The sequence below is a fragment of the Trichechus manatus genome, unplaced genomic scaffold, assembly GCF_000243295.1.
Source record: "Trichechus manatus latirostris isolate Lorelei unplaced genomic scaffold, TriManLat1.0 scaffold00109, whole genome shotgun sequence".
Taxonomy (NCBI): domain Eukaryota; kingdom Metazoa; phylum Chordata; class Mammalia; order Sirenia; family Trichechidae; genus Trichechus; species Trichechus manatus.
The window spans coordinates 296,407-309,188 of record NW_004444045.1 but is presented as its reverse complement, the minus strand read 5'-3'; the positions used below and the strand labels follow the sequence as shown (position 1 = coordinate 309,188).

Genomic DNA, 12,782 nt, shown 5'->3' with positions numbered 1-12,782 from the left:
CAGGCACAAATTTGCTCATTTGATTAAAAAAAAAAAAATGTAGGGGAAATATTAACACTCACATATCACCACATGAATCAATAGAGGCTCAGGGAAATTAAGTCCAAGGCCACAAAGCTAGAAAGTAGAGCATTCTAGACTGAAAAGCATGCCTAAGTTAGACAGGAAATATGTTTAGTTTCAAATGCACAATAAACTCAGACTTTGTATTTATCACCAAACTTTGGACAAAACAGTGTTTTGACTTATAAAACTATTAATAAGTTCTATCTGTCCAAGAATGACAAATGAGCTAGTGGTAATTAGATCTCTCGCAAATTCTTCTGACTCTTTTGATTTAACAGCCCTAGAGACTGACTCATCACCAACAGGGGAAGGCAGCAAGGTAGTGGAAGCAGTGTAAGAAGGCTGAATCCGAATTAAGGGGCAGGACTGCTTGTTCAGAAGGTGCTTTCAGAATCAAGGAAATCATGTTGCCCAAAAGCATATCAAAACTATGAGTTCCCCTGAAAGAAAATGTAGAACAAACAAAAATTGGGGTCTAACAGTAGATAAGTCAGGTTTCTAGAGAGAATTTTTACTAACACCTTAACCACCAGATACATCCTGAGGAATATCTTCCTGTCTTGGAAACAGGGATGAGTGAATGGGATGATGGACAGTTGGCATCTACTGGTTCATAACCTCGATTAAGTATGATTCTTTTCTTCTGCTTTTAAAGTGCCTACTAGCAGGAATTCTCAATTTAGCTGAACTATAGTGGAAGGCCTAGGGAGGATATGCTAATCTAGAAGTCCTTTTACATCACTGGCAGCGTATTTAAAACTACACATGCCCCGCTGATGAACAGAGACGTTACTGAAGAGAATGTACTGTGCATACGAAAGGCAGAAAAATGCTGACCTACAGTAATGCTGACTAGGACAGGCTATAAATTAATTTTATTATTCACTGGACCTTTATGAAATAAAATGACTTCTGGGAGACAATAAATAGTATCTTCTCAAAATGGAGGGCATTATTCATAGTTTTATTAAGAACATGATAAATGCCATAAAACATTTTAAAAAACAGGTCAATGATCAACATATGATGCTCTTAAGTGTAGCAGAAAGCTCACTTACTTTATAGTATATTCTGCTTGACAGAGCAAGACATAGTTTTTATAAAAATACCATCGCTGTACCTACAAAATCGCTAATAAATCTGTTATCACCCTTTTCATTTCATCCCATCCTGATTTTTAATTAAAAACATCAATTGTGCTTTTAAAACAATGATATCCAAAATTTTGGATCATGTACCCTGTGATTAAAAGAAATGTTTTCAGAACCCTCTCAATATTATATATGTGTGTATTTATAAATCATAAGCAAGCAGTGCTATATTAATATATTAGCAACATTTATAAAATTTATGCAAAAAACAAATTACAAAGGATGAAATAATTAAAAATTTTTAAATATTTTAATTACTAATGACACAAAATATCTTTTTGCTCTAATTAAAAACATTTTTTTTTTAAATCTTATTAAAAAATTGTGATGTAGGAATTTGAAAGTCTGATTCTAAGTTCAGTTTATTTTGCTAGCTGGTTCCAATAGCTGTATTAGCTGAGAAGACATCACACAGGTATGTAGAACCAATGGAGGAAGTACACTGTTAGCTATGGTTACTAAAACACAATCCTTATTTTTAACACAGTTTACTAATTATGCTATGGTTTTAATTGAAATTTGCTAGTAAAATTTCATCTTTCTCAATGTTCTTGCAAACTTATTCGGAGATGTTGTGTTATAATGTTTTTTAATAGGTTCAAAAACCACCTAAACACAAATTAAGAAAAACTTTTAAACAGGTTAGAAAACTGTTTTCACTTAAAAAAAAAAAAAATTATGTAGCTATGATGGCTGAGTGACACATATACGTAATTTTTCAGCAACAAAATCACAAAACAGGACATTTTCTAAGAATCTTTTCAAAATGCTGCCTTTGTGTTTAAGTTTCTTTAAGAAAGCAGTTACTTTCTCATTCACTAAAAAATGTACCTTTTACCTCTAAGAGTCTGATTATGTTTCTTAAAAAAAAAAAAAAACCCTACATAAAAGTCCTAGTCATTTGCCATCTCAGAACTATCAGCAAATTTTCAACCCTCTTCCTGTCATAAAAGAAAAATGCACAATCACTAAGTATGACAAGTCCTTAAAATATTATTCCATGAAATAACCAGAGGATCTCTCTAGGATATAAAAGATTTTCAAGGCCACGCCCTCTGATGATCAAGTATGGTATTTACAATAGTTCTAACATTTAGAATAAACCCACTGAACCCACTGCCATCAAGTTGATTCTGACTCATAGCAACCCTACAGGACAGAGTAGAACTACCCCATAGGGTTTCCAAGGAAAAGCTGGTGGATCTGAGCTGCTGACTTTTTGGTTAGTAGCCGAGCTCTTAACCACTGTGCCACCAGGGCTCCGACATTTAGGACAGTACCCATAAATCCACTCATTTGGGCACATGTAAACTGCAATAGGTCACAGCGTGCTGAAAGTGAACAGATGAGTGAGTTTGCCACTGGCAATCTCTCCAGACCAGGAAACCCCATTCTTCCTCAGGTAAACCTTAGCATCTGACACAATTCACACCAGCTGACACATGGACCTAATGAGGGTGCTAGCATTAATCTGTGTATTAAATATTAGTAATTTTTAATTTCTTCATTATAAAATAAAAATAATATAAACTAAAATTGTAATATTTTTTCCTGCATCCAATGGCTCATGTGTGCCCCATAGGGTGTCAGCACCTGCTTTGGAGACTGCTCCTTTAAAACATGCACCCTTAAGGATTTAAGATTTTGCCAAGTCCCAGTCTCCTCTGAAAATAACCAATTTGCTTCCTTCCTCCCTCAAGAGATTCACAGGGTTTCAGAGAATATCATTCAGATAATGTTAATGGAAAATAATTATTTAAAATTTCATACTTCTTCAGTATAGAGGATATTTGAGAAAATTATCATCAGTAGCAATTTGAAGGAATATAAATATGCTTTAAAATAAATATCTTAGGAATTTCTAGTCAGATATTATGACTTTCTATCATTTACATAAATCGTTTCATGATAAACATCACTGAAATGTTGACTATCAAAATATATCAATTCTATACACTTAAAATACTGTAAAGTTGAAATATATTTCACACAATAAGACTGTAGCTACATTTCACTTGCTTTATAGAAGAATGACATTCCGTTACAAAGAAAACACAAGTATTTTTACTACTAACAGGATTTACATCAGCTTAAAAGTAGAATCTATGAATTCAAATACAAGCTAGCAGTGCTTTATGAAATTCATTTACTGAGAAAAACTAGAGAGAACAGTAGCAGTCAGAGGCGTAGCAAGTGACTGAAGGCGGAGCCTGGTACTTTCTCGCAGGCCTGTGCCTTACCTTTGCTCCATGCTTATGCAGAACTTCCATGACATCATTGTGAGCTCGTTCAGCAGCCACATGCAGGGGAGTCAGGAAACTACAGGGAGCAGAAAAGGAAAAGGTAATTTCCTCTCTAGCTTTACTGGGCTTCCTCTTTAAGAATCGAGCAACTCTTTCTGCAATTACACTTACTCTTTATTTTTCTCATTAACATTTGCTCCTTTTCGAAGTAACAATTCTGTCACTTGTTTTCGCTTGGGATGTAGGGAGGCCACAGCACAGTGCTGGAAAACAAACAAACCTAAGTCAATAACAGAAGTTTCTATTTAAAAGTAGATGTCTAATTTAAATAGCATCTGCTGACGATTTAGAACACTGTTATCTCAAAGAACATTAGAACACTTACGAACTTTAAATTATGGAGAAAATAAAAATTCCTTCTGAATACACTGCAAGTACAAAACAGTAGCCTTAAAACCAAGGTGAAATTATACTCTTAATTAAACATTTAGAGAGACTTCCTTTCTTTTCCTTTAGCTAATAAATGAACATCCCAGTATATACATATTCTATCGAAGGCATGAGTATACTGCCTCTCCAAAGCGACGGAAACCTAAAATTACTCAATACTTCATTAGACTGTCAGCCACATAAGTCAGTATTTCTCAAACTTTTCCACAGAGGTATGCCCAGCACTACAGGTGAATAAGCATATACGTCTCAGGAATGGCAAGAATGTGATAAGACTTGAAGCAGCTTTGAGGAAGACATATTCTTAGAAATTTTATTTTATCCTAATATTTATACAACTCTTGTATTCTACTTCATTTTATATTAATGTTTATATTAAAATTTAAAAATTACTTTCTACTGAATGAAGTGAATGCTCTGGGAAAGCAGGTCAGGTTTATTCTGTGGCTAAGTACCTCCTGGCACAATGCTGTGTGTATGGCTGGAGTGTACATAAACCTCAGTTTGACAGTCATATTAAATGCACATGTAGTCAGCCCATTTCAGTTTGATGACTCTTTTAATGTTTTTTTTCAGCAGATGTTGACTAAAGTTTGACCACCTTTTTGTGCCAGGGAGGTGTGAGAATGTTAACTAAAGCACATGTAGAGGTCTGTGAGACAGGCATCACATATTGCTTAAATTCTGAATTCAGAAGTGACAACCACTGACCAGCCTCATCTCTGAGCCTTAACGTGGTCAATGTCAAGGAAAATGAACTAATCGTTCTGAAAGTGCAAAAGAAGAGAAAACACGAATAAAGCTCATCTGGGTCTGGAGCAGAAAGGTCATAATCTCATCACGTTTCTAGAACGGATGTGATCAGCTCCTTGAATACGATTGTTCAAGAGGATGATGCGAGTATCTCTGAACATACACTTTAATCTTTTAGAGAACAACAAATATAGTATTTATCTAGCAACCACAAGAAAAAGAAGATTCTATAGGGAAAATCACATCTTGTAAGTTATGAAAGCACTGGCTACAAAGTAGATTTGTTATAATAGGCTGTATAAAGACAAAGGTAAAAAAAAAAAAAATCCCAAATCAAAGTTGAGCAAATGTCTATTCCCTCACCCATGAAAAGAATCACTGCCCAAACCAAATTTAAAAATCAATGCAACCAACATTAAAATGCAAATTCCTGGCATTTCAGGTACTAAAATTACTTTAAGGTTTCTGAAATGGAAATCATATTTTGTGCTTGCATTACTGTTATACACCCAAGGAATGAATTAACAATAGACTCTTACCAGGGCTGTTTCATGAGACTGAGGTTGTTTGAAATTAATGATTTCCAAAGCAAGTGTTTTTTTAACTTTGGCTAGGTCTGCTTCTCTGGCCGCTTGTAGTAAGGAATGACCTTTAAATTCATCTGTTAGTGAAATAATGATTGACATAATAAAGATTTAATATTTATAAAAATCTTTCACATAACTACAAATAAGTAGTAGAACTATTAATTTTACATATTCCTCTATTTTGGCAACAGGAGCAATATGACGATATGACAGAGGTGCAGATTAATGAAAAAATTTTGAAATATATATGTTCTGAGAGAAGATTGATTTAGATTCTTACAGTCCCTAAAGATACGCACACAAAGATACTCACTGAAGCAAAATTTAAAAAACTGAGAGTACCTAAAGCTGTAAAGTATTCCAGTGTGTGAGTATGCCATAAATTATTTAATCGGTTTCCTTTCGGTGGACATCTAAGTGGCCCCAGCTTTAAACATATATATACTGGCTTGAAAGTAGATAGTAATGTTAAATGAAAAATTCAAGTAGCAAAAAACTAAGGATAGGCTGACTTAATTTTTTTTTTTTTTATTGTACTTCAGGTGAAGGCTTACAGAACAAATAGTTTCTCATGAAACAGAAGTACACATGTTGTTTTATAACGTTGGTTAACAACCCCACAACATATCAACCCTCTAACTTCTCAACCCCCCTTTTTTCTTGGTGAAAATATACATAGCCAAACATACATCATTTCAAAAATTTCTGCATGCACAGTTCAGTGACATTGACTACGCTCTTCCAATTGTGCTGTTATTCTCACTTAAGATGAAGGCTTACAGAACAAAAATAGTTTCTCATTTAACAGTTATTACAAATGTTGCCCTATGACAATGGTTAACAATCTCACAACATATCAACAATATCTTTACTCAACCTTGGGTTCCCTATCACCAGCTTCCTTGTCCCCTTCTGCCTTCTGGCCCTAGTCACTGGACTCCTGTACCTTGTTAGTCTCATTTGGTTTTACAAAAAATATGGAACGCTTCACGAATTTGTGTGTCATCCTTGCACAGGGGCCATGCTAATCTTCTCTGTATCATTCCAATTTTAGTATATGTGCTGCCGAAGCAAGCACTGACTCAATTTTTTGGTGTCATTGCTACGCCTACTACTGCCACCACAACCAATTATTAAGTAGTGATACAGATAAAGACATTTAGAGAAATAGTCACCGAAAGATTAATAGTGATTGTCTTGACACTGAAAAGAACTGAATTATGGAGGAAGTACCAGAGTTGGAAAATTTTTCAAAGAACATTTAATACTTTATGTATTATTTACAAAAGTAGGTCAGCGAATTTTTAAAAAAGCCATTGTTAAATTAATTGCATAAACCAGAAAACAACGTGTTGGTCTTATTTACCATTTTACAAGTTTGGTTTGTATTTTGAGATGCCAACTTATCGCCAACTTAACAAAATGCTGAAAATTGCTCTAAAAAGTTACTAATGATGTGTGACCTAACAGATTTATTAACTATTTCAGGCCCTCCTAGGCTCAGGCCTTTGCATCTGCCCGGTACGATGTTCTTTCTTTCCCTTTTCCTTTCTCCACTCTCCTCTGAGGGCTCTATCACTGCTCCCCTCTCTCCCTCAAAAGACAGAGGCACACAGACACTCATGTGTACACACACACACTCCCCATTAACTACTACTCATGGTTTAAGATCTCAGTTTCAATACTCTGGATCAGCCTTCCTGAGCTTCCCCATTACTGGGTGAGAATTCCTTCTTATGAGGTCCACAGCACTTGCATTTAGTCTTATCATAGGACATACCTCACTGTCTTATTTGTTATGGTAGCCCCATCACCTAGCATAGTGCTTGGAACATAGGAGATACTCAGTAAAGAAATATTTATTGCATGAATGCTGAATATTTCAGGGCTCTGAACCGGTTCACCATAGCTGATGAAGCGAAACTGGAACAGACCCGAATTTTTACAATTAGGGTGATCAGGAACAATAACGGGAAAAATTATGGCTCAAAGCCCTGGAATGGGAGACTCGGAATAGGCATAGTGAGCCCTTTCAGAAGGCTGGTGCGTGAGACTGGATTATTGGCAGGACTGTGGAGAGTAACACACATTCAAAGCAGAGCAGTCAGCTGCCATCTTTGAGCAGGTCACCGCTATTTTGGACTCTGCTCAAAATCCTGTGGGTCAGAGATTTTGTTACTATGCAACACATACGCTCCCACTGTTTTCTAAGAGGGAGATTAGGTTTCTAGTAGGGTTTTAACTTATAATTTTTCCCATTCTGGTTTAGCTGAATTTAAAAAATGCAGGTCAGTTCTGGTTTCGCTTTCTCGGCCATGTCTCAACTGGGAAGAATCGGTTCAAAGCTGCAGGTCAGTTCTGGTTTCGCTTTCTCGGCCATGTCTCAACTGGGAAGAATCGGTTCAAAGCCCTGGAATATTTACAAAATAAATCATGGGAGGAAAAAAAAATTTTTTTTTTTTTTTAATAAAAAACAACTTCCTGTGTAGTGGTACTTTATCATTTCTAAATTCCTCAAAGTTTAGTGCTTAACTTCAGAAACAAAAAAATCAAGGTCAAATGAAATGATAGCAAGCCAGTAAATTCAAATAACAAAATTATAGATTTTCATATTAATGATTAAGTTAGGGACAAATGAAGTGAGAGAATTGTAAACTGTCATACATAAGGGGCTGGATTCTGACAACTGCAAAGGAAAGTAATGTACTGAAAACTGATGTCAAGCAAAAAATACAGTTGTGCCTAAATCACCAGTCTAGAAAAACTTAAGCTGAATTCAAATCATACTGGCTTTTTCTCTAATGACAAATATTCTAAAAGTATCAAAGAGATAAAAGCAACATTATCTTTAAATTACTCCTTTAAGTCCAAGAAATATGGCTTAGAAGAAAATCAGCAAGTAAATTTACAAAAAACATAAAAAATAAGACTGTTTGCAGCACTAAGCAAATTAAGAAAATATAATGCAATTAAACAGCATGACATTTTCTTAAATAGCAAGATGTAAAATAGTCCTTATCTTTTAGAAAAGAAGTAAAGATTCTGGCCCAAACTGATTTTCAAATAAAAAAAATATTTTATTGGCAAATACTTAAGATTAAAAATAAATAACCCAGAGGAGGGAAAATCTGTCAACTTATAACTGTCCTTCTAAATATCTAAATGTAAAAGTAACATAAAGATTGTTTTGGTACCTCAAAGAAGTTATCTTGTTGAGAAGGTAGTAAAACTGTAAAATGACTCAAACTTACCCTGAAAACTTAGTATTTATAAAATGCCTAAGAGTTACTCTTTCTAAATATATTTTTAAAACAAGAATCAAAGCTACTTCCAGTATTTTCAACTCTCAATATGCACAGAATTAAAACTACCTTTTTTATTTGGCTTCATAAAGACAACAAATAAAAAGGTAAGAAAGAGCAGAAAATATGTGTGTGAGGAAAATGTTTTATCAATGGACATGATAAAAGTATTGATTTTGTTTCCTATATGATTTTCTTTAAAGAAAAAAAAATGTAAATGTGAATGCATAGTATAAACCAGTGGACATGGTAATGAAAACTGCAGTTAGAGAAGGTTCAACTTCGTTAAGTTGTTTTCTTCGAATAATTCCTTGGCAGAATCTTATTTAATAAAATAGATATTAAAAAGCTTGAAGAGTATGCCAGTCGGGACTGCGCCTTTTATAAAACTATATAAATTTAGGTTTAATTTTCATGTCTACATGGAATAAGAAAGAGCAGTGAAATGCAATATAAAAACATATAATAATACTCATAATTTAAAAAAAAAGTCTGAAAGGAAGAAAAAGAGTCAGTTGGTGACACGGGGACAAAGTTGAGCCCAGGATATAAACTACAAGAAAGGAAATGAGAAAAAGATAAAATTATAAGTTTTAAGTTCAGTTAAATTTAATTCAGTAAACTTGCTGAGCACATACTATGCACAATACACTGAGCCAGGCTGGGGGTAGGTAGATATATAGGCCCAAATACAAATGCCATCAACACATTTTTATTAGGTACAAGGCATTGTGCAGGTGCTAAGAAGACAAAGAATAATAAAACCAAAGGTCTTTCTAAGAATTTAAATTTCATTGGCAAGATAGAACACACATATAGAAAAATGAACTATATAACGCAAGACAGCATATGGTGAGAGTCGTACGGGTGGGAGAGAGAATAAATGCACCACTAAAAGGATTCATCACAGAGACATCTGCCCAGTTGCAATCTGGTCTGTGCTAATGTGTAATCTGCTAGATGTCATCTGGTCAAGTACCAAAATAAGTTTAAATTTCCACTTAAACCAGATCAAAATTGCAGGGAACTCTTCTTGGGTTAAGACAACTAAATTTAAACCTGTTGAAACATAAATGATGCCAGCATCATTTTGACTGTGCCTTTTCATTAACTTACCACTTAGCAAAGATTTTCTTAGGCGTTTAAATTAACTTCTCTAAGCAAGTGTCTAGAAATGGAGATGCAGAGTCAAAATGCCTCCACTAAAAGGATTCTTAAGAGGAGCTGACTATAAAGGAACATGTAGAAATGTGGGGGGTGACAGAACTTAAGGTGAGAAAATGAGAAACGTTAGCCTATCACATAGCATAGCAGCCCCAATTCTTATATCCTTGGAGACTACATGGAAAACTGGTACAAAGTTTTCAAAAATTCATCCATCCTGAAATAATTAACATTGACTGCAGTGCCGGTTACATGACTGTATGTACCTGTCCAAACTCCCAGAACTATATACTAAAAAGGATGAATTATACTATATGCAAATTATTCTTTAATTTAAAAATGAAACATAAAGCTTAAATGAGATAGTATGGGTCAGGTGCTTACACAGGGCTTGGGAAATAGGGCTCGAAAATGGTAGATATTATCTATCACCAATAGCACAAGAATATAAGCTCTATGAGCTTGGAGATTTTTTTTCTGTTTTGTTCACTGTTGCATCTTCAGAGCCTGGCACAAAACAGGTATTCGATAAATGGTTGTGGATTGGCTCATTCTCATTAGCCTTTAAAAAAAAAGGAGTCTCAACATATGAATTAGAACTAGGTTTAAATAAACACAAAATATATACAAACTATGTATACAAGATAAGATTCCTGTGGAATTCATGAAGAAAAGTATATGTTTAGAAATGAAGATTATAAACCTGCAAGAACTGAAGAATATTATCTAAATTAGACAAAACACTAATAACGAAACAGAAATGTGGTATTTCAATTTGCAACAAGCAATACAGAGTTTAGGATATAAATACATACAAGTCAATCTCTCCCGGAGCTCAGGAGTGGGAGCCATATCCACAGCACTTTTGCCATGGCAGTTGACTAAGGTAGGATCTGCACCATGACTAAGTAACAAAGAGCAAACTTCTACACGATTCTTGGAAGCAGCCTCATGTAGTGGAGTGAACTGCCAAAGATCCATAGCATTAACACAAGCTCCATGCTGAATTGAGAAAAAAAGTTTCAGGTCAGTGATCATTTCACTGGATCAAAAAAACTCAGAACACATTAATTTCACTATAAATTTTAGTTACAATTCTTAGAAATGGCAATAGATGTTTTAATTTCAGCTTTAAAAACAGCTGAAAGTAAGTTTAATAGAATGTTTTAAGTTTTTAAGGCAATGATAATATTTTTAAAACTATTTTATTCTCTTAAAAATCTTATTACCCAAAAAAACATGAAAATTTATTACAAGTTAAAAAACAACAAGGAAAAAATATTCAAAATTTTTAATTTCTCCTACCTTTAGCAACAGTTCTGTGACTTCATAATGTCCATATGAACATGCATTATGAAGAGGCACAAGTCCACTAAATAAAAAAAGGCAAATTAAAATACTTAATGTCCAACAACCCGGAGTCACTTATCCATGAAGTACTAAGAAACAAAAATCTACTAAATCCCAACATAATTATATTAAAAATACTTTAAGTTTTGAAAAGGAAATTCAAAGCACAGCTTATGCACCAACATGTTATGTTTATCATAATCCTTAACAACAATAATAAAAATACCAATTTAAAGAACATTTAGGGAAACAGAAGAACATCTGCTAACTGGCAATTGTGTGCTTTACCTATTAAGTATTTACCAAAAAAAAAAAAAAAATTAATTGGTAGTAAATTGAAATATTCCTATTATTTTGGTCACTTTCACAGTAATTTCCAGCATATGAATCAAATATTTCAACTATTATAACTTGCAAAACAAAGTACTGTTCTAAATGAGTCAGATGCCCCCTTTTTCTGTGGTGTACTTGTCTTGACGACTCACCTATTGTACACCCATCTGTTTTCAGATGCGCACAAGGAAAGAGAGATGTACAAGAGCATCAGGCATTTATGTCCCTATACTACTGGGACACTTCACTTATGGTATAAAACCTGGCAAAGCCAAGAGAGAAACAAAACACCTAAAAGTGCAGAGTTGAAATGGATAGATTCCCCTTCTGATAATTGTCTCAGGTCCTGAGTTCTTCATTTTATGTTCCCGATATGGAAAGGGGCAAAGTGGAAGAAACCTTCCTTCAGGGTATGTCTTCTCTATTCTGTTAATCACAAAGGGTATAATATAATCTGCTGTACCTGGGTAGTAGGTTCAATTAGCTTTAAGCATCTTAAGGTAGGATAATGAGAAGTGTTAGCCCACCACATAGGAGAGCGGACTCAATTCATACAATATCACTGGATTCTAGATAGAAAACTGGCACAAAATTTTCCAAAATTCATTCATTCGTAAAATAAACAACATAACTGCTTTCTTGCTTTCCTCCTACCACCTCCCCCATGTCAACTTTCAGAAGGACCGCTTCGGTTTTCTCAGTTTAGATGTTTGCTATTTCATCCGGAAAAAAAAAAAAGAATGTTTTATACTTATGATTTTGGTTTATTATTAAGAGATGATCCTTTCAATATATGACAAATAGGACATCTATGCTACTGGACTATCAGAATTTTCTATTTGTTTTATCTGTTTTTCTGAAACACAGTTTAAGAGTTGAAAATTTAATAACTGCAATTGAGGGAAATAACTCAACTTCAAATAACAGAACTGTAATAAAATTAAACTGACTTATGAGAAGTATCCTTAATAAACAGAAGCATGAAAATGAAGTTTGCTGTCAAAGCTGTAAACATTTTTAAAGTGCTACAAGCTGTAAAGAACTGGGATATGTGACTTTCTCTGCTTAGAGCTTAAAAATGTTAGAGTAACAGATGATGGAAACAAAACACATAACAAGCCACGAACAAACCCACTAAAGGAATAAAATGATACACCTACCCTTTGTCTTTTGCATGAACGTCAGCACCATGCTGAAGAAGAAGTTGAACTATTCGAACTCTGTTGTAGCCCGCTGCTAGATGTAAAGGAGTAGACTAGAAAAGAAAAGAAAAAAGAAAAGGAATCACGGTCCCTTCTTCAGGTAAATAATTTTTGCTTTGCTATTTAATCCGCATTCATTTAGATTTAAGCACAATGGATGTTAATATACACAGAAAAATAC

General features: G+C 34.3%; 1 protein-coding gene and 1 non-coding gene across 3 annotated transcripts in view; both read right to left on the bottom strand.

The window, feature by feature from the left end:
* The window catches only part of TNKS (tankyrase), a 187,519-nt gene that overhangs the window by 59,634 nt on the left and 115,103 nt on the right, over positions 1–12,782 (bottom strand). For both annotated transcript variants that reach the window (XR_002825161.1, XM_004383374.3), the window contains exons 6-11: positions 12,560–12,654; positions 11,022–11,088; positions 10,532–10,718; positions 5,203–5,324; positions 3,632–3,723; positions 3,458–3,536 (exon numbers count right to left, since the gene is read on the bottom strand). Coding sequence is in view for 1 of the 2 variants with exons in the window: in XM_004383374.3 (XP_004383431.1) it covers positions 3,458–3,536; positions 3,632–3,723; positions 5,203–5,324; positions 10,532–10,718; positions 11,022–11,088; positions 12,560–12,654 (642 nt within the window). In the remaining variant the exon portion in view is untranslated. The remainder of the gene's footprint in view (positions 1–3,457; positions 3,537–3,631; positions 3,724–5,202; positions 5,325–10,531; positions 10,719–11,021; positions 11,089–12,559; positions 12,655–12,782) is intronic.
* On the bottom strand, positions 6,222–6,328 carry LOC111821838 (U6 spliceosomal RNA). The gene has a single exon (XR_002825174.1). It is a non-coding gene; the product is annotated as a U6 spliceosomal RNA (small nuclear RNA).